Source organism: Symsagittifera roscoffensis, chromosome 4 (genome assembly GCF_963678635.1).
Source record: "Symsagittifera roscoffensis chromosome 4, txSymRosc1.1, whole genome shotgun sequence".
Lineage (NCBI taxonomy): Eukaryota > Metazoa > Xenacoelomorpha > Acoela > Convolutidae > Symsagittifera > Symsagittifera roscoffensis.
The window spans coordinates 54953102-54977561 of NC_087065.1; the positions used below are offsets into that span (position 1 = coordinate 54953102).

Genomic DNA, 24460 nt, shown 5'->3' on the forward strand with positions numbered 1-24460 from the left:
TTAGACATGAAACTAGATTATACAATTAGCCGCATTTTTCAAGAAATGTCACTCTCCGAATTAGAAACACTACACCAACTATGCGAGTTAGAACGAACACAAATATTACAATCACTTGCACTAGCAGTATTAAAAATACCCTACGCAGGATACTTATTATCAGGAAATAGATCAAATTTTTTAGACTATGAAGGAAACATCTTATGGTTTTATACTTGCACTAAAAAAGTATCACCACTCTACGTTTTTGAAGATAAACGATGCTATAAAAGAATCCCTATCTTTTATAAGAATAAAGTACATTTCGTTGACACACTTTCACGAAGAACCTATTTTTGGGATACCGCAGTCCCATGTGGATCAGAAAATAGCCACAATGTAGTACAACTAAACCCTGACGAAGCTAAATATTACCTTCTCACTCCATATCCCACATTAATGCAATCACTCAAGAAATTTTCACCAGAAAGCATACGCGCTATTGCTCGAAACCCAAATATAGACTTACAATCCATAGGAATATATTCAAAATCAGATATTCAACATCACATTAGAACACAACAATTCCAAGAATTATTAACACAAATGGACACTATACAAAGACAATCAATAGACCAAAATTTACGCAAACTTGCAGAAACCGCAGGATTTGCCGATATCTACACGCAAGTCTATAGCGGATATTTTAAAGATATTAAAGATTATATATATCTAAACGGTGAAAAATACCGTCCCCAAGATATATCACCAATTAACATTTTTAGCTTTGTTACACTCAAAAATGAAATTCTTGATTTTCTAGGATGGCCCTACTACATCTTAGAAAAATTGACTATTTTATACGCAATGTTTAACTTTATTGGATTTCTTTTCTCACTTTTAAAAGGAATTTACAACACATGTGCTATACACACACAAGTAAATAGACAAGCAAGCGTAGCACGCATACTCTTTGCAGGATTTTTTGGAATCTTTTCTACATCTATAAACAATATTCTTTTAGACGCACAAATAAAAGAATACAATACAAAAATAGCAACACGACAAAACACATACGACGAAGAACATAACAATGTAGACACAACGCCAACGGCACCACAGTTACCACCCCTACCACATAACCATCCACTATCCCTAGTCCCACGAAATTTTCGAAATTTAGCAATCACACATAATCCAAATTTTCGACCAACCACATCACAAAGTCCCATCCAACATATAATGACACACCAGTCACAGGATGATAATACTTATGAACAAATTATTGAACAACCCCATACCACCGCTTTTCAGTCTCAAAATAATCATTTTTTTAGCCCACGATGAGCCGACAACTTGGATCCCTACACCGATCAAATTCCCACCCAACCAACCTCACCTCTCCAATCCCAATAATACCACTTTTTGCTTTTCCGCCACCCGATTTCCCATCTAGTAATATAACATCAGGCATGAATTCCGACACTAATTCACACATCTCAGTTTTATACTCCACCTCACAACTCAATAACCCGAATATTGAAACCCCCGATGAATTCGCCGATTCAGAACCATCCCCATCCAATAATTTTCATAACTCTTCAAATTTTTCTCAACCCCCTTTTCAACCTATATTATCAAATAACCCTGACCCAATCAATTCTACACCCTCTTATGCTTCCCAAGTTACCCCAACCTACTCCTCATTTCATTCTGACCAATCATCTAATTCTCCAGACACCCCCCGAATCTCCCCAGAGCTAGATAATTTTATAACCCTCCAACAACAACCCTACCACCTTCACACCCCAACCATAAACCAAATCTCTTCCACAATAGATTCATCCAACCCCCCTACCCCTACACCCTCTTCAAATTATACTGAATCATTAGCACATCATCCATCATCCACATCTACTGAATCTTCACTCAACACTAATAGAGCTTACCGCACTTTTAAAAGAAAGTTCCCCAACCATCCTTTCCCAGCAAAACCAGGAACAGCCCGTGAATACATCAACCATCCCAAGCACACTAACACCAAAGAATTTTTAGCTATCACCTTACCCCCATTCCCACAATACACCTTAAACACCCCTCACGACACTAACGAAACACGCAGCTTTGTAGACGAATACGTTTTAATGCTCACTCTCTCTTGGACCTCATATTATTATTTTACTAATCCCCTTTGCTTACCTTTATCTAGCACTCACATCGATATAGAGCGAAATAAGGACATGCTATATCGACTCACTACACCACTAACCGCTAGACAATTTACTTACGTTGGATATAAAAAATCACTAAAAACACACACTGCACCTAGAGCTAATGAATATACACTCGAATACTATGATCATAACATCATCAGAGCTAACCAAGATCAATTCTTAGACGACGATCGCTTCGCTAATCCACAAATCACCGAGAAATTTTTCATCACAACACCATATGTATTTACATTAAACATCTTCGATCGAAAGTTTGACCACATTATTTCAGAAGCACTAACAGACACACAAGCATACGAAAGTTTTAAAGAACGCTTCCAAATATTTTCACTAACCTTTCATTTCCTTGCACCACACGAAAGAGATTTACACTGCTCACACGATATTATGTTGCGCACTAAACAAACCCACACATATAGTTATTATCGCTTCATCCAAAATCACTTTGACCTACACACACCCTCTAGACAACCACACCATCGTTTTCAATTCATTAATTCCAAATACACTTCACCATTTTTCCTAAATTTCACATATTGCATTAAAGATACTAACCTTCATGGTATTCTTCGCAATTATGATCCCATAACCCAAATGTACATCTTCTGTCCCATCACCAAGACCTTCAACGCCGAAGAATCCCGACCCTTCCTTATCCCGCACGAGTTTGTACAACCTATAGAAATCCCAATTTTAGAATTCATCCACAACACTAAATTCAATCACAAATTATATAATCTAATCCAAAACACACCTTACGAGTTTGCAGTTGGCACTGAAGAACTAACCACCATTAAGGCACTTCAATTGCTTTGGCCACTGCTTCAGACTAAAAATATCATCCGCATCTTAGCTAAACTACTAACAACTTCCGATCTCATCCACGACATCTTCCCCCACGGTTTTTTCCCCGACAACTAACAGGTAAGTATGAATTAAATGTATATTACTAACTAATTACAATATTAGAAACTCACCATTCTTTATCCATGTTTTCTTTAAAATTTTTAGCCTTCATCCGACAATCATCTAAAAAATTCACAAAAGAAAAATAAAAAATCGAAAACTTCTTCAAACAATTTCAAAATTCTATTAACCTTTTACACTCATAAATTTAATAAATTTAATACCAATGCAGTAAATTCATTTATAAATTTTTCCCCCAAGCAGTAAATCTAATAATGATGAAAATTTGTAACTTAATTTTTCCCAATAAAAAGCAGTAAAATTCAAAATTCTATGTAATAAATTGATAAAACGCAAATGCAGAACTAACCTTTTGATATTCTCATTTATTCGCACAGAAATTCTATCCACACTCGCACAGCTCGCCCACGAAGAATTGTTTAAAATAATGAATTTCAGTTTCAAGTTTTAACACTCAACAACTCTAACACAAGATAACACGTTTTAAACTTTCCTTTAACCTGGTTGGAAAGGAATCATATACTAAACAAAACTAACCAACACAGCTTACTAAATACCACAAATCATAGAATAACAGCATGACTAAGAAAAGGAAACCAACGGTACCCAAACCGGATTAACCCAGTTTAAAACTGGATAAATTATTCTTTTGAAGACTATTATAAAGTCTCAGAAAGAAATAATAAAACACAAAAAAGTCGAAAGACGAACCCATACCACAAACAATTTGATTTTTGAAAAAAGGACACAACCAACAAGACATAAGAAAAAACCACAACAACTCAACATAAAACGTTGTCACATAACAGGACCCCTCACAAAAACCGCATGAAATCATACTCCCACTCCTGGCCTAACCCACCAGGAAGGACGTCCTGAGCATGCTCTATAGCCGGCCTAACCCACCGCGCTACATCCACGCTTTGTGACCACACTTCTATTTTTAATAAGAGCTACTCAAGGGTGAGTAACTCTTCAAAATAACCGAACTAAAACAAAAAGCTTTTGTGAAAACAACTAACTAAAATCATAATTAAAAAATATTAAACTAATAAAAGTTTTATAAAATGTAAATTACATTATGCAATACATAGATCAGAATACAACACCAAGGACGAACATCTAAAGACAAAACGACCCCACTACACTCGAGAGAGAATGGCCAACTACAATCGATATGCCGCTCACAATCACAACTCAAAGGATTTAGAGTACGACTTGACTTCGCAGAAAAGGACTTCATTGAACTAGACCAATGACCACCTCGATGCTCAAGTATACGTACAGATCCGAGTAACCAGGCATCCCCTCCACGCACAATCTCCACGCCATTCCCAAACTAGATCAGACACAAAAGAAGTTCTCCACGAAGAACAGAAAAACCTGACATAGCCAACCATTCTGAAATCAGATTTGAGTTTGTTGCAGAGACTTAGTCGTTGTCACTAGAAGACACAACGTCTTATGTCCCTAACTCCAGCTTCCTGGAACTTCTCTAACAAAGAGGAAACGGAAGAAAATTATGATGTTCGCCAAATACCAATGTCCATCATCCATCCTTCGAATTGCAGAAGAACTATTCTAAAAAACTCTGTAAAACCCGGATGGGTGGAACCTGATCTAAACTACATTTTATGATTGGATAAATTAGATATTTTACCAATGTAAAGTATTTAATATTAACCAATCATGATCCATCTAACTAACAACCCACTTATTTGTAAGTGCTGAAATTACTTGTAATTTCAGCACCAGAGAGATTTGAATTTAACTTAGAAATTAGTTGAACTCTCCCGAGCACTTCAGCAGCCGCAATAAACCAGTATACCCTAGATCTATTGAGCCTAGCAGAGACTAGTTAAACAACCTGAGACTAGATAGTATAAGAGTAAGATTAGGATCGGTATTAGACTAAGAAGTTGCACGAATCTATCCGGCCGAAAATAAGATAGCGTGACGAGCAGACGGTGTACCCTATCCGAAATTACTCTATGAGTTATACCCATCGGTCATAACTCATTTGAATTGTTTTTGTCAAAAAAATTTATGCGTGGTTATACAAGCCAAAATTATGCAAACAAAATATTCGAGCAAGCAGGAAGTTAAGCCTTAGAGTATATGAACCAGGGAATTTTACGTCATTTGAATTAAACATCTCAATATTTCATATTTGTTACATAAGGCTTACATAACTCTTCGGTTGGTTGTTTGGTTCGATTATATGGATGGCCTCTGAGACATACTTCGGCTGGTTTCTATACCACTTATTTGCCGAGTTTGCTACGCGTTAACATAAACCAGGAAGCTTTGCGCCAATTAACTATCTTAAATTATTTTATCGGGCAATTTCCAAACTCCTGAACTTTCAAATAAAAAATTTCAGTCCACAAAAAATTTCATCTTTTTAAATTTAAGCTCACCGCATTGCTTTCAGATAAAAACAAAAAGTATTTTTGTCAAAAACGTTTAATTAAAAAATTAAAACTGGTCTGACTGAATAACTTCCCCCGGAGCACAGACCTTTTAATAGCAATCATTACAATTGATGCGCATTGATGACTCCGCCCTTTTGTGAAATTGGTGGCGTGTCAAAAATGTGTGTCAAAAATGTGAGTTTTGTTTGGGCTTTTTTCATACAGTCAATATATTTAGCTTTGGGCTACCTGTCTGCATGAAGATTGCCGAAAAGAATAACTAAATTAAGGCAAGCTTTCATGGCTTTCTTTGGAGACATTTTCGGATAAGACAAAAAAAAGTTTTTTTTTGTCAAAAACGCTTAATTAAAAAACTTAAAATAGTTTAAATGGATAACCCCCGAGCGTAAAAAGTGTTATATCAATCAGTATGATTGATGCGCATTGATGACTCCACCCATGTGTGAAATTGATAAGTGTCAGAACGGCCAATGCAATCAGCTTTGAGCAACTTGCCTGATGATTACATATAAGACTATTTATTTGAGTTTAAAAAAAGAAACAAAGATGCAATATGAAAAAATTATTCAATCTTTTTTTTCTGAGCGATAGCTGGGTTAGACTTTGGAGCGGCAAGAATACAAAGAGTTCTGATTTCTCTTTCAAAATGTAAAAATGAATTCATATCTTCGAATTTAACTCGCCAAGAAACTTCAAAAAAGGAGGCAAGTATAAAACAATATCCAAACAACCTTTTTGCAAACAAAATATGCTATTTGTTTCTTAGAATTCCTGTTACCAGTAGTGGATTTCGGGCGGGGTAAGGGGTTGAAAAAAGATTGGGAGCAGACGCCCCTTTGCCAGAAATTAGACTCCCTCGCCACCTTATGGGTCCCCCATTTTCATTAGGACCTCCATTTTTGCTGAACTACCCTATAACTTTGACCATTTTTCAAATGTTTTGCTGTTTTTTGGCAAGTTTTCAGGGGTGCCTCGAACTAGAAAAGCTATTCATTTGCGTCGGCGATTTCATTAAGAGTTTTGTGAGGTTGATCGGTCAAAATGATTATTGCCATCAAATACTATTACATGGAAAAACTTCAAAACTAGAACTAAGGAGGTGTCCATTATTTTCCTTTTTCATAGCAAACTTGATACAAGAGAGGCTTAAGACCAGGGGCGGATTTAGGGGGGGCTTTAAGGTACGCCCTTTCTCAGGGATTCGACCCCCTGCCGACCCAAAGAGTCCCCCCTTTGGTACTTTTTTAAGAAATCCATTTTTGGCCGACCGACCCTAAAATTTTCAAAAAAAAGCCTGCGGCGCAGAAAATTCGGCCAAAACGGGGTCTTTTACTGCTTTGGCACAGCTCTGAAAATCAATCTGATCGACCTAAAAAAAAAGGTCGTCTAAATTTTCAAAAAAATTTTGAAAATCAGCCCCCCCCCCCCCCCCCCTCGAGAAAAACCTAAATCCGCCCATGCTTAAGACGCTTTTTCTTTTTCTAATTACCGTTACAAAAACTAACTACTGTTGTAAATAATTAAACTAGCTTTCTGAACTTTTTCTTCTCCGATTCTCCAATAAAGAATGATCAAAATCACGGAGGAGGAAGGTCGCTGGGCAACCAACTCCACCATCGTCCAGTATCTTGAGGTTCCGGATGAGCCGATAAACTTCTGGATTGTGGCGGCAGCTGCCTCTGTATCTGGAGTAGCTCTTCTCTCACAGGTCACGTCAAGTCATGCAAATAAGAATTTATTTTGGTTTTCTTAATGTTCAAAGCAGCAAAAGAAAGAAAAAACAAAAAAAGAATAGTTTCAAAATATCAGATTCAAAATATTTACGGCAAATGTATGTGTTAAATGAAGAAGATAGACGAAGGAAATTTTTGATGCCAAACAACTGTATACCTGAGTTAGATTTATTTAAACACGAATCATATATACTTGAATCATAAAAAGTTGGGTAAAGAAAAAAAACAGAATAAAAATAGCTTTCAATAAAATATTGATATTTGGCTCAAGTACAGATCAAAGCTGAAACAGATCTAAAAATTACAAAAATCCAAAATTCAAGAAATTCGAACGTTCTTAAATTTTTAGAAATTGCTTCTGTTTTCTTTGTTGCGACTTTTGTAATGAAACTAACGGAATATTTGTGCTCGAGGTGGTAGTCCGACAAAATTCGACTTTTTAGCTAGCCATTTTTGACGGATTTCTTAAAAATATCATTCAAAAGGTTTTTGTTGTCATGAGCTTAAATTTAAAAAGATATCCCACCTAAGATCTTTTTTGTAGAGTTATAGGGGTTTAAAGATTGCCATTTTCGCCAAAGGGGGACAAATAACGCGCAATTTAATCCCTCTTAGAAACCGTTCCAAATTGATTGAAGGAAACTTATTGTTCCGACTTTTGAAGAAAACGGAATTTTTATGCTCGGTATGGTTTTTTTATTCAGTCAACTTTCACCGATCAAATAAAAATTTTAAAAACTGTTTGAAGATATCGACTTCCTGAGTTCAAATGTAGAAAGATATTTCACCTCAGATTATTTTTTGTAAAGTTCTGGGGGTTTGAAGTTAGCCAAATTATAATTATCTATACTCTGGACTAAATTATGCGCGCTTTGAAGAGTTTATTCATAATGCTGAGAGGTTAACGCGAATTCAAAACGAATCATTTAGCGTGGCAAATTATCCTGCAAAACAAAATTGGTCCAAATTGAATTGAGGCTAGCCAATTTGTCGTATTAATTTCATACGACTCAAAAATTTACATTTTGATATTATTCAAAATTTATAGGTTTTCAATATTTTTTTCCTAAAACCTATTTGATATTAATTAAGGGACAGTCGGAACAATCAGGGCTTTGCCCTGATATACGAGCAGATTTGTTTGCCATAAATAAGTTGGCACTAGGAGCGAAATTTACTACTTGTACTTTATATGGCGTGTGAGGGGATGATTTTTACAAAAAAAGTTCGAGTTGGTTTGAAACAAAATTTCAATTTAAGTTATTACATTTAGTTTTTTCTTGTTATTACTGCTCCATAGAACTTAAAAGGTACTCGGAAGATTCAGGGCTTCGCCTTGATACAAGCAGTCTTGTTTCCATTTCAATTAAACCTCGATCAGAGAGGCAGTAGTTTTTTTTTCCTACCGTATTCTACTTCCACTGCTCAAGAGCTGTTTATAATCTGTGCATAACCGTGTCTATTTTATATAAGTCTATATAAGTCCGTTTAAGTCTATATTTCATTTTTAACAGCTAACTTTTGTCGTTTTCTCGTAAATTTGTAACTTAAGATTTTCAAGCAAACAGCATGGAGTCATGATTTTGAATTCAATTGATCTATCTCAACTCTTAAGCAAGCTCAACAGCTCTGGTCCTTTTTGTCCCCTATAGTTCCAGGTTGATTTGTCAGTTTTGGATAAAAGGTGTTTAGATTGGATCGAATAAATTTAGAAGGTCAAAACAATTTTTATCTGTTTTTGCTATTTTACCCCTGCTATCAATCAAAAAATTAGTCAACGAGTAATTTTTTGCTTGGGCAAGTTATATAAAATGAGGAGTATATCTCTAATTAGTTTCTCCTAAACGAATTGAGAAGTACTTTTCTAGCTATTTCCTTCTACGAATGCATTACGAGAACATAATTCTACGATTGCATAATCCTTACTTTCGTCGAAAGTCGGAACAAAAAATCACCCCAGGAACCCCAGGAAAATATATTCCTCACTTTCTGCGAAACTAGGAACAAAAGACTATCGCAATAGTTAATTTAAGCAAGTTATTTTGCCCAGTAACGAATCTTTTACATTAGATGTAAATAAATCAAGAAATCCGGAAAGGAAATTCGTGCAAAACATTGTACAGCAAAAATACCAAACGGATCTTGCGGCGCTGATAATAGTTCATGTTCCAGATTCCGATAGTGTTGATTGGTCTGGGTCTGGAGGGTGACTTTTCTGCGAAGACGCTGATGGTGGTCCAGGCAGTGGCTGAGATGCTGCGACGGGCAGCTGCCACCTACCTCGCACTCTGCGGAGCCATCGGTTATCATATTCATCTTTGTATTTATACCTTCTCCAACAACGTTTTAATAAGTTTTCAATCTGTAAATCTATAACAAAAAAAGCAATTGTTTTTTTTTTGTATTTTTATATGATTGTCTATAATTTTTTTAAGGACCGATAGCGCGGTCAAATAGTTCACGTTTAATTGAAAGTTTGCAAATGGTTTTCATGCAAAATGAAAAATATGTATTTTTAAGTACGAGACCTCAATAGTTTTCAGTTATTCAGTCATTCCAAAAGATTTCTCAACTGTGTTTTTCTTTAATTGTGTTTTAATTTTTCCATCCCCACCCCGTGATTAATTGAGCTATCTACCCTCCTGGCAAAAACGGTAAAACGCTACAAAAAGACGTCAGCAAATGCAAGTAGATGGTTGATGTGTTCTTAGCACTCAATCAATTGACCGCCTGAAGTTTATTTTATATGAGTATCGAAAAAAACTTTGAAAAATAAAAAATCGAAATTTATATACATAAAAAAAACTTTTTATGTAAATTTTTGTTTGGGCGACCGTTGCCTCATTCATCAAGGAAAGCAAAATACCCGGGTTGGTAATCTCGCCTTATATCTGAATAGCACAAACTGTTCTCCGCAGCACCTCAATATTGTACGCAAGAGCTTTTTTCCTTTTAGGACAGAAACAAGTAACTGAAAAACATATAATCGAATCAGAATACTTTCTGAGGGCGTCAAAGTTTATCAAAAAAATCAATTAGTACATTTTTTTTGTGAGCGGTGCAATAAAAATGCGAACTTAGGCATATTTGACCATCATAGTAACAAAGGCAAATTAGAAAACAGAATTTGTAGAAAAATGACTAGAAAAACAAAAAAATGTAGATAAAATTTTGTAAATGTACAATTTTTTTTTGCAAAAGTTTTTGAATTTTGAAGTTTTGGTTTCCAAACTGGCGCTATAAAACTCGGAAAACTATCTTTACTTGATTAAAACTAAGTTTTGACTGCCTAAATTCAGCATAAAGAAACTTTTGTAAGCCTGCTTAGCCTCACCTTATTAGCTTGAATTAGACCAAAAAAATGCAAACTGGTTTTTCTTACATATTTAGATTAATCTCGTTTGAATCGCGACTGAAAGGTCTTTGACGTGATATGATATTCGACCCATTTCGTTGAGAAATTGTTTTTCTTGAATTTCCGAAGAAAATTTTAAAAAAGAAAAAGAAGAAAAAAAACTAAACACAGCCGAATACAAAGTACCTCCACAATTTTCTTTATTCTGACCACCGAAGGTTTGTTTTTTTTTGAAATTTCTTCCCAAGCGAAAAGAATTATAACCCAAAAATTATTATGATAGAATTAGTAACATATATTTTAAAAGCACTTGCAGTTTTTTCGGCCAAAATAATAAATTCTTAAGGCAGTTTTCTTAGTGCCGACAAAATCTCGTCTCAATTTTTTGGTGTTAAATTATTTTTTGAGCAACTAGAGCGAGCATATACAGAGTGTAAAGCTCATACAAAGCTATAATTTGAAACTTCAGCTTAAATAAGCATTTTTGGAAGTTTAACGTGGAAGTTTATCGGCACAAAAAAAAATCTTTTTTTTTATTTCCAAAATTGCTATTAATTTCAACATCAATTGTAATTTGCTGCAATCAGTGGTAAAGTTTCCAAGCTACGTTTTTCACTCTCCGCGCTAAACACAGAAACTACAATTTTGACTCTTTTTCTATTACTGTGGTCGGAATATTCTAAGCTACATCAGCTACATCAGGATATCCATGTAGTAAATTGCTTTTCCTTGATTGACCAGCAGAATATAATAAGATGTTGAAATGGATTATCGAACCATTTATATCTCAGGAATAACAATAAAATACATTTAAGTCGCTCTTCGACTAAAGACTAAATTCATGTTTTTCGATATTGGGATATGTTTTTCGATTCTTTTGGTTTCCGAATCACAACCAGTATTATAAAAGCACAGTTGATTTGACACGACTTTTCAGTGAATTATCTAAAAGTGAAACAAAAGAACCCAGCCGATAATTATCATTCATATTTTGCCTCATTCAGAAAAAAAACAAGACGCCCAAATTCATTTTTGCGTTTTTTTTGTGCTGAATGTGAAATTTAGGCAAAAGCTTTTGTTATCAGCAGAGATAACCGGTTTTAAAAAGCTATTTTAACCGTTCGGCTATGAGCGGATCTGAACGAAAGTCTAGAAACGAAATTTAGTGAATAGTACGAATAGAAAACGCATATTTGACAACGGTTTCTACCAAAAACCTAAAAGAAAAAGAAAAACAAAAAAGTATGAGAAAAATTTTTTTAAAAGATTTTTGCAGATAATTTTTTGGTTTTTTCGGTTTTTTAATGTCAACAATGCGCTTGAAGAAGATTCAAAATTTAATGTTTTTTGGTGTGAAAATTAAATTTCACGTAATAAAACCGTTTCACTCGCTCGAAGTTAGACAGAAAAGTTTTTAAACCAATTTTTCTCCACACTGCTAATATTTTTTGAAAAATTTTTAATAGTTTCCAAACGGCTGCAAGTGTTTTAATGTGATATATCACTCAACTTCTTCCAAAAATTTTTGTGGTACTTGAATTGAAAAAAATGCGAAATTGAAACTAAAAATCACCCAAATACAAAGTTCTTCCCCATTTTCGGTAGTCAGAACTTTACAATTATTATTTGAAAACATTACTTGATGTTGAAAAACCATAGTCGTTATGCAATTTTTTTTATATCTTATGAGAGATAATTCAATGATAAGTTATCTCAACATTCGACAAAAAACATTGAGCTTCAAATTATTAAGTTTCAAAAAAACATTTAAAATTTCTGAATATAATAGTCATTAAAAGCTTGAAATTTTGGTAAATTTTGCATTCTAGAGGCAATTGAAATTTTAAGAAAACGGCCTCTGCTCTTTATTTGCTTATTTGCTTTCTTGGTTGTTTTGATTTATCTACTAGTTTGTTGAGCTGTCTACCAAATTGTTCTTTGAAAGCGCAAAACTTGGCATAGATTTGGTCTCATCTAAGTTCAAGTCTAGGGTGGCTTTCTCATAAAATAATTTTGGATAGGGTTTAACGATCTCATATCAGCTGAGAACGTTGAAAAGATTAGTTCTAAATTACGACTAGATACGACATCTACGACAACTGCAACGACAACAACGATCAAGCATGCCCAACAAAACCACTCTCCCCAGAGAAACCTTCTCATCGCCCAACTAAAGCGTCTCTTCAAACAAGAACGAAGAGCCATCAATTCGAGCTACAACGTAGCTGACTCAGTGACCAAGAGGAACAAAATTTTTGACAATTTGGAAGACGCCACTATCTACCTGGTAGACCACCCGGCTGAACACGCCCACGCCATAGCCGAGGATCTCATTGACCGCTTCACTGATAGACAAGATGAACACCACGACATCATGGATGACTTCACACAGATGCTACAAGCAATACAGCAGAAACAACCCCACAAGAGCAGAACAGTGATGCCAGTTCAAGTCCTCCACACAGCTAATTCAGCGGAACAACAGCCAATACTAGACCAAGATTACAGCCAGACGTCAACAATATCCAGCAAAAACCATCAGCCCGGATCAGCAGCGGATCAGCAGCCGATATACTCAGCAGCAAGTCCCCCAAACACAAAAGCTAAATTCAATCCGCAGTTTTTGATGCTCGCCTCGCAAAGTTCATTCAGAAAGAACAAAGTAATGACATCAGCTCTACAAATATAAGGACTGAAATCACTTCAGTGGATTCAGTACTCTGCTAAACGACGGCAATTTTTTTGACTCACAGAGTTGCTGAAGTTTTGGAAAGCACCCAAGCGAGTCAATGAAAACTTTACCCAAGAGACCTAAAACCATCAGATGGCCGAATCCGTGTAATACCTCTAGCGGAATTCAGTAACAAATCAAGATCGTTCGCCGGACCATAATTTGAATGCAACTGGCCAAAGCTACAATTAAACGACGCCAAAACGGATACTTTGCTACACAACGATCAAATCGACGCATGGATGAAACAAAAACAACCCCAGTGCTAGCTTTTCAAGATTTTACCAGAAAGACTTTACAAAGTTTCATAGACTAAATCAGATTCTCCAAAAAGACAAGAATTTTCGAAAGAACCGCAATTGTGATGCGTGCCGCTAGGACTGGCAAAGATATAGATCTAGACTTCCGCAGGAAAACCCGACCACCGAACTGAGCAGCAACAACATAATTGCCGCGAAGAAATTTATCTTCACGCCGCTAAAACGAGATAAATTCAACAAAGAGGTCAACGCACGTGCGTTGATCTAAAATAAACCAATCAAAACTACTAGCAGACTTCGAAATCTTTCAGAATTTCCATACAAAGACGGATTTTTGCGAACACATGGACGCCTCGAGAAGTCTCAATTGGACTATTGCATAAAACACACAATTATTCTTGATGGAAACCACCCAGCAGTTTACTTCTGCATATGACAAACCCACAAAAACAGCCAGCTTGCCTCAAGAAAAATTACAAGAAATAAACTTTAAAATGAAAATTACATTCCATGTGTTTTCGCACATACTGACAAGATCATATAAAATGCTACGACTGCGGACGACATTAAGCAACTGGACTTCAACAGGAACTTGCACCCCTAACCGATTTTAGGCTTCCGGAAAATGAACCCTTCCCCTTTCAACAAACAGGATTAGATCTTTTTGGACTGGTCTTCGAAAACCGATTTTCGAAAACAGCAGAACCTACAACAAACGCTATGGAGTTGTAATGAAATGCCAAACAACACGAGCCGTACACCTCGAGACTTGCCAGGACCATCCAGCCGACGCCTTCATCAATACTAAAGGCAATTCTTCGTGCGCAGAGGAAAATCAGCAAAAATTGTTTCCGCCAAAATTCACTGCAGCCGAAAAAGAACTCAACATCCACTTCGACGCCGATGTTACATGACAGCTCTACGCCAACCATCAGATTGAATGGACCTTCAACCCTACCTATGCTCCTCATTTTAGAGGTGTTGGGAACGACTCTTAAGATCAGTATAAGACTCGGTCTATGCCATCACAGGAAGCCAGATTCTAACAGACAACTCAACCAACACCGTTCTTTACGAAGTTGAACACTTCATTAACGCAAGACCCATCACTACAGTTTAAGCCCTCACCCCAAAACTTTTTTTTCTCGGGAGAGCGCATGCCAACATGCCACCTCTACGAATCCAACAGCCCTCAACACTCAGTCGACAAGGGAATTTTGCAAAACAACTCGCAACCCATATTTGGAAACACCTGATCAAGGAGTTGATCTCAACACTACTACCACGACAACGATGGACAAAGAAGACGACGCCTATCAAAATCGGAGAAACTGTTTGGATTCTCCATGATATGATGCCACGAGGACCCTGGCCAATTTGATGAATCACAGGAAACAAATCAACCGATGGTGAACAGATCCACGTTTACACAGTCAAAACAAGGGACAAACTTGTGTCAATACCAGCCATTAGACTGGCGCCTGTTAGTCCGGACTATTGCAATGACTCAACTAAAGAGGAATCACGACAATGAGAGCCTCATCTTTAACCAGCCTTGCAACTGACAGCCATAGCCGATAACTTCAACCGACTCTTACACGACCGTTAAGCCAGCGTTTGAAGTTTCGTGAATAGAAACCAACCTACCCCTTCTTTCCTATTTTTTTTGCTACTGCAAAAAGAGGCCGAGTGTTATATTCCAATTTGAAAACTGACAACCATCTTAGATGACTACTACTTTTCATATGCAAACAGGAAAACTCCGGGAAAGAAATTGAAAACCAGAAGGCAGCAATTATAAAGTTGGGAAACATGCAAAACTGAATTCACAAACACATGCAACCGACTAATTTATATATTGAAATCACGAAAGAGCTGAAACACGCCGTCTAGACTAGAAACAGCTCTTTTCCAGTCTTCCAACCCCCTCGTAAAATTACAAAACAAAGCTGTTCAAAAAGTGTTTACACGGCAATTTTTTCACCTCTTTACGCTGTAACGTTCTATTGTAGTTTATTACATGGAAAGTCAATTGAAACAGACTTTCACATAATGAATTTCAGAAAAAATTAAAGGAGGAGGAAACTGGAAAAGAGCCCTAGAAACCATTACATGATCGTTTTATATAACCTAAGAGCGTCAAAAAAATTTTGTTGTAGTTTTTGATGTGGTCGCCTGTCGACCATCCCTCAGATGGTTTGGACACGTCTTAAGCCGAATGAATGTCGTGAGTTTTAGAAGAAGGGGCTGAAAATTCTCCGCGTTATTCATGTTCCCGCATCCATTTTTAGGTTTTTAAAGTAGTCAATGGTGTAAAATTATGCTCAATTTTGTAAGAGAGCCGGTAAAAAAAAACAACTTTCTCGATATCCATTTTTTTTTAAATTTTCAGTAAAATTAGTCTGAGTTGCCTGTCATCATGTTCCGCATCCATGAGTACTAGGACAACTTTTGTATCGCATCAAAAAAGTTACATTTTTTGAAACGCTTTTTCACAATTTCTTTCATTCAATGACAAGTTCCTTCTTTAAAGCGACTGACCAAAAGGTAACCAACAAGTCTGGTTTCAGAAAAGGAGTCCTGCTTTGCACATATCTCTCAATTGTCGTGCAAGATTTCGCTCTACTTCATTTTCGTCGTTATGCTTGTTCCTGATTGGCTGATGATGCTGGTTGCTTTGGATCGTGTGCTGGCTATAGAGAGAGGAGTGTGGTACAGAATTCACTGCACCGTGAGAAGCGCATGGATCCCAATTTCGGCGGTGATCTTGTTTTTAGGCATAGTTGGAACCCCAAGAATTGGGTTTGGAGAGCTAATTCCAGAGACACCCGCATGCAGACAGGCCTCTGTTCTTTTTTAAATCCTTGTATATCTTGAAAGATTCAAAAAAGTTCATTTGAACATGATTTTTTGTATCAAACTACTCGTAGGTAAGCGATTTGTGGCCAATTCCTTTTTTTTTTGGTATTGGAAGTAGTTCATAACTTAGTCCTTCAATCTTTACAAGGGGAGTTTTTTCGAGATAGGTGCGTTTTAAATGGGTCGTTTAAAAAAGAGTTTGATTGCGCTTAAAATAAAGTGAGAGGAAAAATTTTGGCTGCGAACGTTCAACTTTACGACATCTCTTTGTGGTCAAGCAACGCTAAAAAACCACTTGAGGCCCTTTTTTACCTCACAAAAAAGGGGGAAGCTCACGTCAAAAACACGCCATTGTTTGGTCAAAGCGTGGCGAAGAAAAAAGTATTTCTAAAGTTATGGAAGAGCTCACTCGGAAAAACAATTTGGAAGACGGAAAAACTTTCAAAAAACCTACCTCTTCCCTCAAAGAGTAGCGAATAATGAATAATGAGATGCGATTATTTTGCTATCTCATAGAATAATTTGAGATTGAGTACACTGGCTGTTCGTCACACTGTCCATTATCGGCCTGGTAAAAAAACTCTGGTAAAAACTATTAATCTTTCAAAACGTTTTTGTCGATTATTCGATTAGTGGCCTGACTGCAATCAGTCAGGTCTTATAAAACATTAAGAGGGTCGAAATATGATGTGCTGCTATTGAAAATTTTAGAATCATACTCAAAGACGAATAAAGCGAGAAGCAATATTTTGAATAAACCTTCGAACAGGTCGCGCTAAATGTTTTATAGTTTTAATTGTTTTACGCATTTTTGTTTTTCTTCAAATCAAGCACGTGAGGTGTGTCTGATTTCACTTCAGGCTCAATCTTCAACTTTTGATTTGTTGTATCCATCTAAGGTTTATGTTCTTAGATTACATCCCGGGTCGAGGTCCGCGACTTAAGAAAAGACTTTGTAAGTCGCGCCACAAACCGTTTTCAGACTGGATTTCTCAGTCGCGCCGCGGGCTTAAGTCGCGCCGTCAGTCTTTTCTTAAGTCGAGCCATCGGTGTTTTCTTAGGTCGCACCGTTTAAGTTTTTTCGTATATCGCGCCGTCAGTCTTTTCTTAAGTCGCGCAATCACTCTTTTCTTAAGTCGCGCCGTCAGTCTTTTCTTAAATCGCTCTGTCAGTCTTTCCTTAAGCCGCGGAATCTGTTTTCTTACGTCGCACCGTCAGTCTTTTCTTAAGTAGCGCCTTCAGTATTTTCTTAAGTCGCACCGCTTAGGTTTTTTCTCAAGTCGCACCGCTTAGTACTTTTCCTAAGTCGCGCAGTCAGTCTTTTCTTAAATAAACTTGTCAGTATTTTTTAAAGTCGAGCCATCCGTTTTTTCTTATGTCGCGCCATCAGTCTTTACTTAAGACGCACTGCCTATGTTTTTTCTTAGTTCACGCCGCCTATTTATTTTCTTAAGTCGCGCCGTCAGTATTTTTTCAAGTAGCGCCTTCAGTTTTTTCTTAAATCGCTTTGCTTAAGTTTTCTAAGTCGCGCCTTCAGTCTTTTCTTAAGTCGCGCAGTCAGACTCTTCTTAAGACGCGCTACTTGTTTTTACTTAGGTTGCGCCGTCAGTCTTTTCTTAGGTCGCGCCACTTAAACCTTTTCTTATGTCACGCCGTCTGTCTTTTCTTAAGTTGATTCGTCAGTTTTTCCGTAAATCGCGCCATCGGTGTTTAAGTTGGGCCGTCAGTCTTTTTTTTGAGTTGCGCCGTCAGTCTTTTGTTTAGTCGCGCAGTGAATCTTTTCTTAAGTCGCGCAATCAGTCTCTTCTTAAGTCGCGTCGTTAATCTTCTCCTAAATCGCGCCGCCTAAACTTTTTCTTATATCGCGCAGTCAGCCTTTTCTTAAGTTGCACCACGTAAATATTTTCTTAAGTCGCGCCTTCAGTCTTCTCTTAAGTCGCGCCGTCAGTTTTTTTTAAGTCGGACATTTAATCATTTCTTAAGTCGTGCCGTCATTTTTTTTAAAATCACGCCGTCAGTGTTGTCTCAAGTTGCTCGATCAGTCTTTTCGCAAGTCGCGTAATTTTTTGTTAACTCGCGCTGCTTAATTCATTTTTATCCACTTTAAGTGTTTTCTTAAGTCGCGCCGTCAGTCTTTTTTTAAGTCGCGCATTTAATCTTTTCTTAAGTTGCGCCGTCAGTTTTTCTTAAGTCGGGCCGTCAGTCTTTTCTGGAGTCAGGCAGTCAGTCTTGTCCTAAGTCGCGCCGCATAGAACTTTTCTTAAGTCGCGCAATAAAATTTTTCCTTAGTCGGGTCGTTACTCTTATCTTAACTCGCGCCACTTAAACCTTTTATTAAGTCGCGCCGTCAGTCTTTTTTTAAGTCGTGCCGTCATAATTTTAAAATCACGCCGTCAGTGTTGTCTCAAGTTGCTCGATCAGTCTTTTCGCAAGTCGCGTTGTCAATTTTTTGTTAACTAGCGCTGCTTAATTCTTTTCTTTATCCGCTTTCAGTGTTTTCTTAAGTCGCGTCAACAGTTTTTCTTAAGTGGGGCCGTCAGTCTTTTCTCAAGTAGTGCCGTCAGTATTTTCTTAAGTCGCACCGCTCAGGTCTTTTCTTAAGTCGCGCAATAAGTTTTTTCTTAAGTCGTGTCCTTACTCTTCTCGTAACTCGCGCCGCTTAAACCTTTTCTTGAGTCGCCTCGACAGTCTTTTCTTAAGTCGTGCCGTCATATTTTTCTTGAATCACAACGTCAGTGTTTTCTCAAGTTGCTCGATCTATCTTTTCGAAAGTTGCGTTGTCAATATTTTGTTAATCCGCGCTGTTTAGTTTTTTTCTTTATCCGAATTCAGTGTTTTCTTAAGTCGCGCTTTCAGTCTTTTCTTAAGTTGCGCAGTCAGACTCTTCATAAGACGCGCCACCTGTTCTTACTTAAGTTGCGCCGTCAGTCTTTTCTTAATTCAGGCCGCCTAAGTATTTTCTTAGGTCGCGCCTTCAGTCTTTTCTTAAGTTAAGCAGTCAGACTCTTCTTAAGACGCGCCACCTGTCCTTACTTAGGTTGCGCCGTCAGTTTTTTCTTAAGTCGCGCCGCTTAGGTCTTTTCTTAAGTCGTGCCGTCATACTTTTTTTTAAAATCACGCCGTCAGTGTTGTCTCAAGTTGCTCGATGAGTCTTTTCGCAAGTCGCGTTGTCATTTTTTTGTTAACTCGCGCTGCTCATTCTTTTCTTTATCCACTTTCAGTGTTTTCTTAAGTCGCGCCAACAGTCTTTTCTTTTTTCAGGCCGTCTAAGTCTTTCCTTAGGTCGCGCCTTCAGTCTTTTCTTAAATTGCGCAGTCAGACTCTTCATAAGACGCGCCACCTGTCCTTACTTAGGTTGCGCCGTCAGTTTTTTCTTAAGTCGCGCCGCTTAGGTCTTTTCTTAAGTTACGTCGTCAGTCTTTTCCTTAAGTCGCGCAACTTAAGTTTTTTGTTAATTCAGGCCGCCTAAGTCTTTTCTTAAGTCGTGCCGTCATACTTTTTTTTAAAATCACGCCGTCAGTGTTGTCTCAAGTTGCTCGATGAGTCTTTTCGCAAGTCGCGTTGTCAATTTTTTGTTAACTCGCGCTGCTCATTCTTTTCTTTATCCACTTTCAGTGTTTTCTTAAGTCGCGCCAACAGTCTTTTCTTTTTTCAGGCCGTCTAAGTCTTTCCTTAGGTCGCGCCTTCAGTCTTTTCTTAAATTGCGCAGTCAGACTCTTCATAAGACGCGCCACCTGTCCTTACTTAGGTTGCGCCGTCAGTTTTTTCTTAAGTCGCGCCGCTTAGGTCTTTTCTTAAGTTACGTCGTCAGTCTTTTCCTTAAGTCGCGCAGCTTAAGTTTTTTGTTAATTCAGGCCGCCTAAGTCTTTTCTTAAGTCGTGCCGTCATACTGTTTTTTAAAATCACGCCGTCAGTGTTGTCTCAAGTTGCTCGATGAGTCTTTTCGCAAGTCGCGTTGTCAATTTTTTCTTAAGTCGTGCCGTCATATTTTTCTTGAATCACAACGTCAGTGTTTTCTCAAGTTGCTCGATCTATCTTTTCGAAAGTTGCGTTGTCAATATTTTGTTAATCCGCGCTGTTTAGTTTTTTTCTTTATCCGAATTCAGTGTTTTCTTAAGTCGCGCTTTCAGTCTTTTCTTAAGTTGCGCAGTCAGACTCTTCATAAGACGCGCCACCTGTTCTTACTTAAGTTGCGCCGTCAGTCTTTTCTTAATTCAGGCCGCCTAAGTATTTTCTTAGGTCGCGCCTTCAGTCTTTTCTTAAGTTAAGCAGTCAGACTCTTCTTAAGACGCGCCACCTGTCCTTACTTAGGTTGCGCCGTCAGTTTTTTCTTAAGTCGCGCCGCTTAGGTCTTTTCTTAAGTTACGTCGTCAGTCTTTTCCTTAAGTCGCGCAGCTTAAGTTTTTGTTAATTCAGGCCGCCTAAGTCTTTTCTTAAGTCGTGCCGTCATACTTTTTTTTTAAAATCACGCCGTCAGTATTGTCTCAAGTTGCTCGATGAGTCTTTTCGCAAGTCGCGTTGTCAATTTTTTGTTAACTCGCGCTGCTCATTCTTTTTTTTATCCACTTTCAGTGTTTTCTTAAGTCGCGCCAACAGTCTTTTCTTTTTTCAGGTCGTCTAATTCTTTCCTTAGGTCGCGCCTTCAGTCTTTTCTTAAATTGCGCAGTCAGACTCTTCTTAAGACGCGCCATCTGTCCTCATTTAGGTTTCGCCGTCAGTCTTTTCTCAAGTCGCGCCACTTAAATCTTTTTTTAAATGTTACGCCGTCAGTATTTTCTTAAGTTGAGCCGTCAGTCTTTTGTTAAGTCGCACAGTGAATCTTTTCTCAAGTTGCGCCGTCAATCTTTTCTTAAGTCGTGCCATCAGTCTTTTGTGAAGTCGTGCTGTAAGTTTTGTCCTAAGTCGTGCCGCTTAGGTCATTTCTTAAGTCGCGCAGTCAGCCGTTAAGTTGCTCGATCAGTCTTTTCGCAAATCGCGTTGTCAATTTTTTGTTAACTTACGCTGCTTAATTCTTTTCTTTATCCGCTTTCAAAGTTTTTTTTCTAAGTCGCGCCGTCAATTTTTTCTTAAGTCGCGCCTTCAGTATTTTCTTAAGTCGCGCGGTCCGTTTTTTTTGAAATCGCTTCGCTTAAGTTTTCTCTTAAGTCGCGCCATCAGTCTTTTTTTTTCAGCTGATCATTCAGTCTTTTCTTGGATCATGCCGTCACTCTTTTCTTAAGTGGCGCCGTCAGTTTATTCTTAATTCAGGCCGCGTAAGTCTTTTCTTAAGTCGCGCTGTCAGTATTTTCATAAGTTGCGCCGTCAGTATTTTCTGTGGTCGCGCCGTCCAATTTTTTGAAATCGCTTCGCTTAAGTTTTGTCTTAAGTCGTGCCATCAGTCTTTTTTTCAGCTAATCCTTCAGGTTTTTCTTAAGTCGCGCCGTCGGTATTTTCTTAAGTCTCGCCACTTAAGTCTTTTCTTAAGTTACGTCGTCAGTAATTTCCTAAGTCGCGCAGCAGCATTTTTCTTGAGTCGCGCCGCCAGTCTTCTTTCAAGTCGCGCAGAAAAAACCTTTTCTTAAGACGCGCCGTCTGTCGTTTCGTAAGTCGTGCCGTCAGTTTTTTCTTAAATCACGCCGTCAGTTTTTTCGTAAGTCGTTCGATCAATCTTTTCTTATGTCGCGCCGTCAGTTTTTTTTTAAGTCGCGCTGCTTAAGTCTTTTCTAAATTCAGGCCGCTTAAGTCTTTTCTTAAGTCGCGCCGTCAATATTTTTTAAGTCGCGCTGTCAGTATTTTCTAAAGTCGAGCCGTCCGTTTTTTTCTTAAATCAGTTCACTGAAAGTTTTTAAGTCGCGCCTTTAGTCGTTTTTTAAGTTAATCCGTCTTTCTTTTCTTAAGTCGCGCCGTCAGTCTTTTCTTAAGTCGCGGCGCTTAGGTATTTTCTTCAGTCGCGCCGCTTAGGTCTTTTCTTAAGTCGCGCCTTCAGTCTTTTTTTTGGGTCGCGCCGTCAGTTTTTGTTTAGTCGCGCCGCCAGTCGTTTCTTAAGTTGCGCAGTCAGACTCTTCTTAAGACGCGCTAACTGTCTTTACTTAGGTCGCGCCGTCAGTTTTTCTTAAGTCGCGCTGTCAGCTTTTCCTTAATTCGCGCCATCGGTTTTTTGAAGTCGCGCCGTCAATCTTTTCTTTAGTCGTACCGTCAGTTTTTTTAGGACAGGCCGCCAGTCTTTTCTTAAGGCGCTACCTGTCTGTACTTAGGTCGCACCGTCAGTTTTTTTGCAAGTCGTGCCACTTAAATCTTTTCTTATGTCACGCCGACAGTCTTTTCTTAAGTTGCGCCGTCAGCTTTTCCTTAATTCGCGCCGTCAGTTTTTTTTAATTCGTGCCGCTTAGGTCCTTTCTTAATTCACGCCTTCAGTATTTTTTTAAGTCGCGCCATCAGTTTTTGTTTAGTAGCGTCGCCAGCCTTTTCTTAAGTCGTGCCGTCAGTCTTTTCTTAAGTCGCGCCGCTTAGGTCTCTTTTTTTAAGTCGCGCCTTCAGTCTTTTCTTAAGTCGCGCTGTCAGATTTTTGTTTAGTCGCGCCGCCAGTTTTTTCTTAAAATGCGCTACTTGTCTTTACTTAGGTCGGGCCGTCAGTATTTTCTTAAGTCGCATCACTTAAATCTTTTCTTATGTCGCGACGTCAGTCTTTTGTTAAGTCGCGCCGTCGGTCTTTTATTGGGTTGCGCAGTTAACCTGTTCTTAGATTGCGCTGTCAGTCTTTTTGAAGTCGTGCCGTCAGTCTTGTCCTGGGTCGCACCGCTTAGGTAATTTCCTAAGTCGCGCAGTAAGTCTTTTCTCAAGTCGGGTTGTAAGTCTTCTCTTGAGTCGCGCCGCTTAAACTTTTTCTTGAGTCGCGCCGTAAGCCTTTTATTAAGTCGCGCCGCTTAGGTCTTCTCTCAAGTCGCACAGTAAGTTTTTTCTTAAGTCGGGTCGTTTTTTGCTTAAATCTTTTCCCAATAACGTTTCTTAAGTCGCGCAGTAAGTTTTTTGTTATCTCGCGCTGCTTAAGTCTTATTGAATCCGCGTCCTCAGTTTTTCCATAAGTCATTATTAAAAGTCTTTTCATAAGTTAAGTCTGTTATTAGGTCGCGTCGTCAGTCTTCTGTTAAGTCGCACCTTCAGTCTTTTCTTAATTAGCGCCGTTAGGTTTTCTTAAGTCGCGCCGTCAGTTTTTTCTGCATCACGCAGTAGGACTTTTTTTGAGTCGCGTCGTCAGTCTTCTTTTAATTTGCGCCTCTTAAATCTTTTCTTAAGACAAGCTGCCAGTCCATTCTTAAGTCATGCGTTCAGTCTTTTCTTGGATCACGCCGTCAGTCTTTTCGTAAGTGGCGCCTTCAGTTTTTTCTGAAGTCGCGCCGTCAGTCTTGTCTTAAGCCGCGCCGCTTAGCTCTTTTCTTAAGTCGTGCAGTTAATTGTTTCTTAAGTCGCGCCGTCAGTCTTTTCTTAAGTCGCGCCGCCAGTTTTTCTCAAGTCGTTCCGCATAAGTTTTACCTTATGTCACGCCGTCAGCTTTTTCTCAAGTCGCGCCGTCAGCTTTTCCTTAGGTCACGCTCCTTAAGTTTTTTTGTAAAGTCACGCAGTTTAAGATTTCTCTTAAGTCACGCCGTCAGTCTTTTCTTAAAGTCGCGCCGTCAGTCTTTTCTTAAGTCGCGCCGTCAGTCTTTTCTTAAGTCGCGCCGTCAGTCTTTCCTCAAATCTCACCGTCAGTCTTTTCTCAAGTCGCTCGATCAGTCTTTTCTGAAGTCGCGTTGTCAGTTTTTGTTAACTGGCGCTGCCTAATTCTTTTTTTATCCGCGTCCTCGGTCTTTTCTGAAGTCGCGCCGTCAGTTGTTTTTTAAGTCACGCCGTCAACTTCCTCCTAGGTCGCGCCCCTTAAATTTTTTCCTAAGTCGCGCCTTTCAAGATTTTACTCAAATCACGCCTTCAGTC

At 38.3% G+C, this 24460-nt stretch overlaps 1 protein-coding gene across 1 annotated transcript in view; it reads left to right on the forward strand.

Annotated features, from left to right (window-relative positions):
• Positions 1-6241: 6241 nt before the first annotated feature.
• Positions 6242-24460, forward strand: part of LOC134844950 (uncharacterized) — a 44098-nt gene continuing 25879 nt past the window's right edge. The window contains exons 1-4 of the mRNA XM_063861776.1: positions 6242-6279; positions 7142-7283; positions 9481-9610; positions 16225-16496. Of these exons, the coding sequence (XP_063717846.1) occupies positions 7143-7283; positions 9481-9610; positions 16225-16496 (543 nt within the window). The 5' untranslated portion in view covers positions 6242-6279; position 7142. The remainder of the gene's footprint in view (positions 6280-7141; positions 7284-9480; positions 9611-16224; positions 16497-24460) is intronic.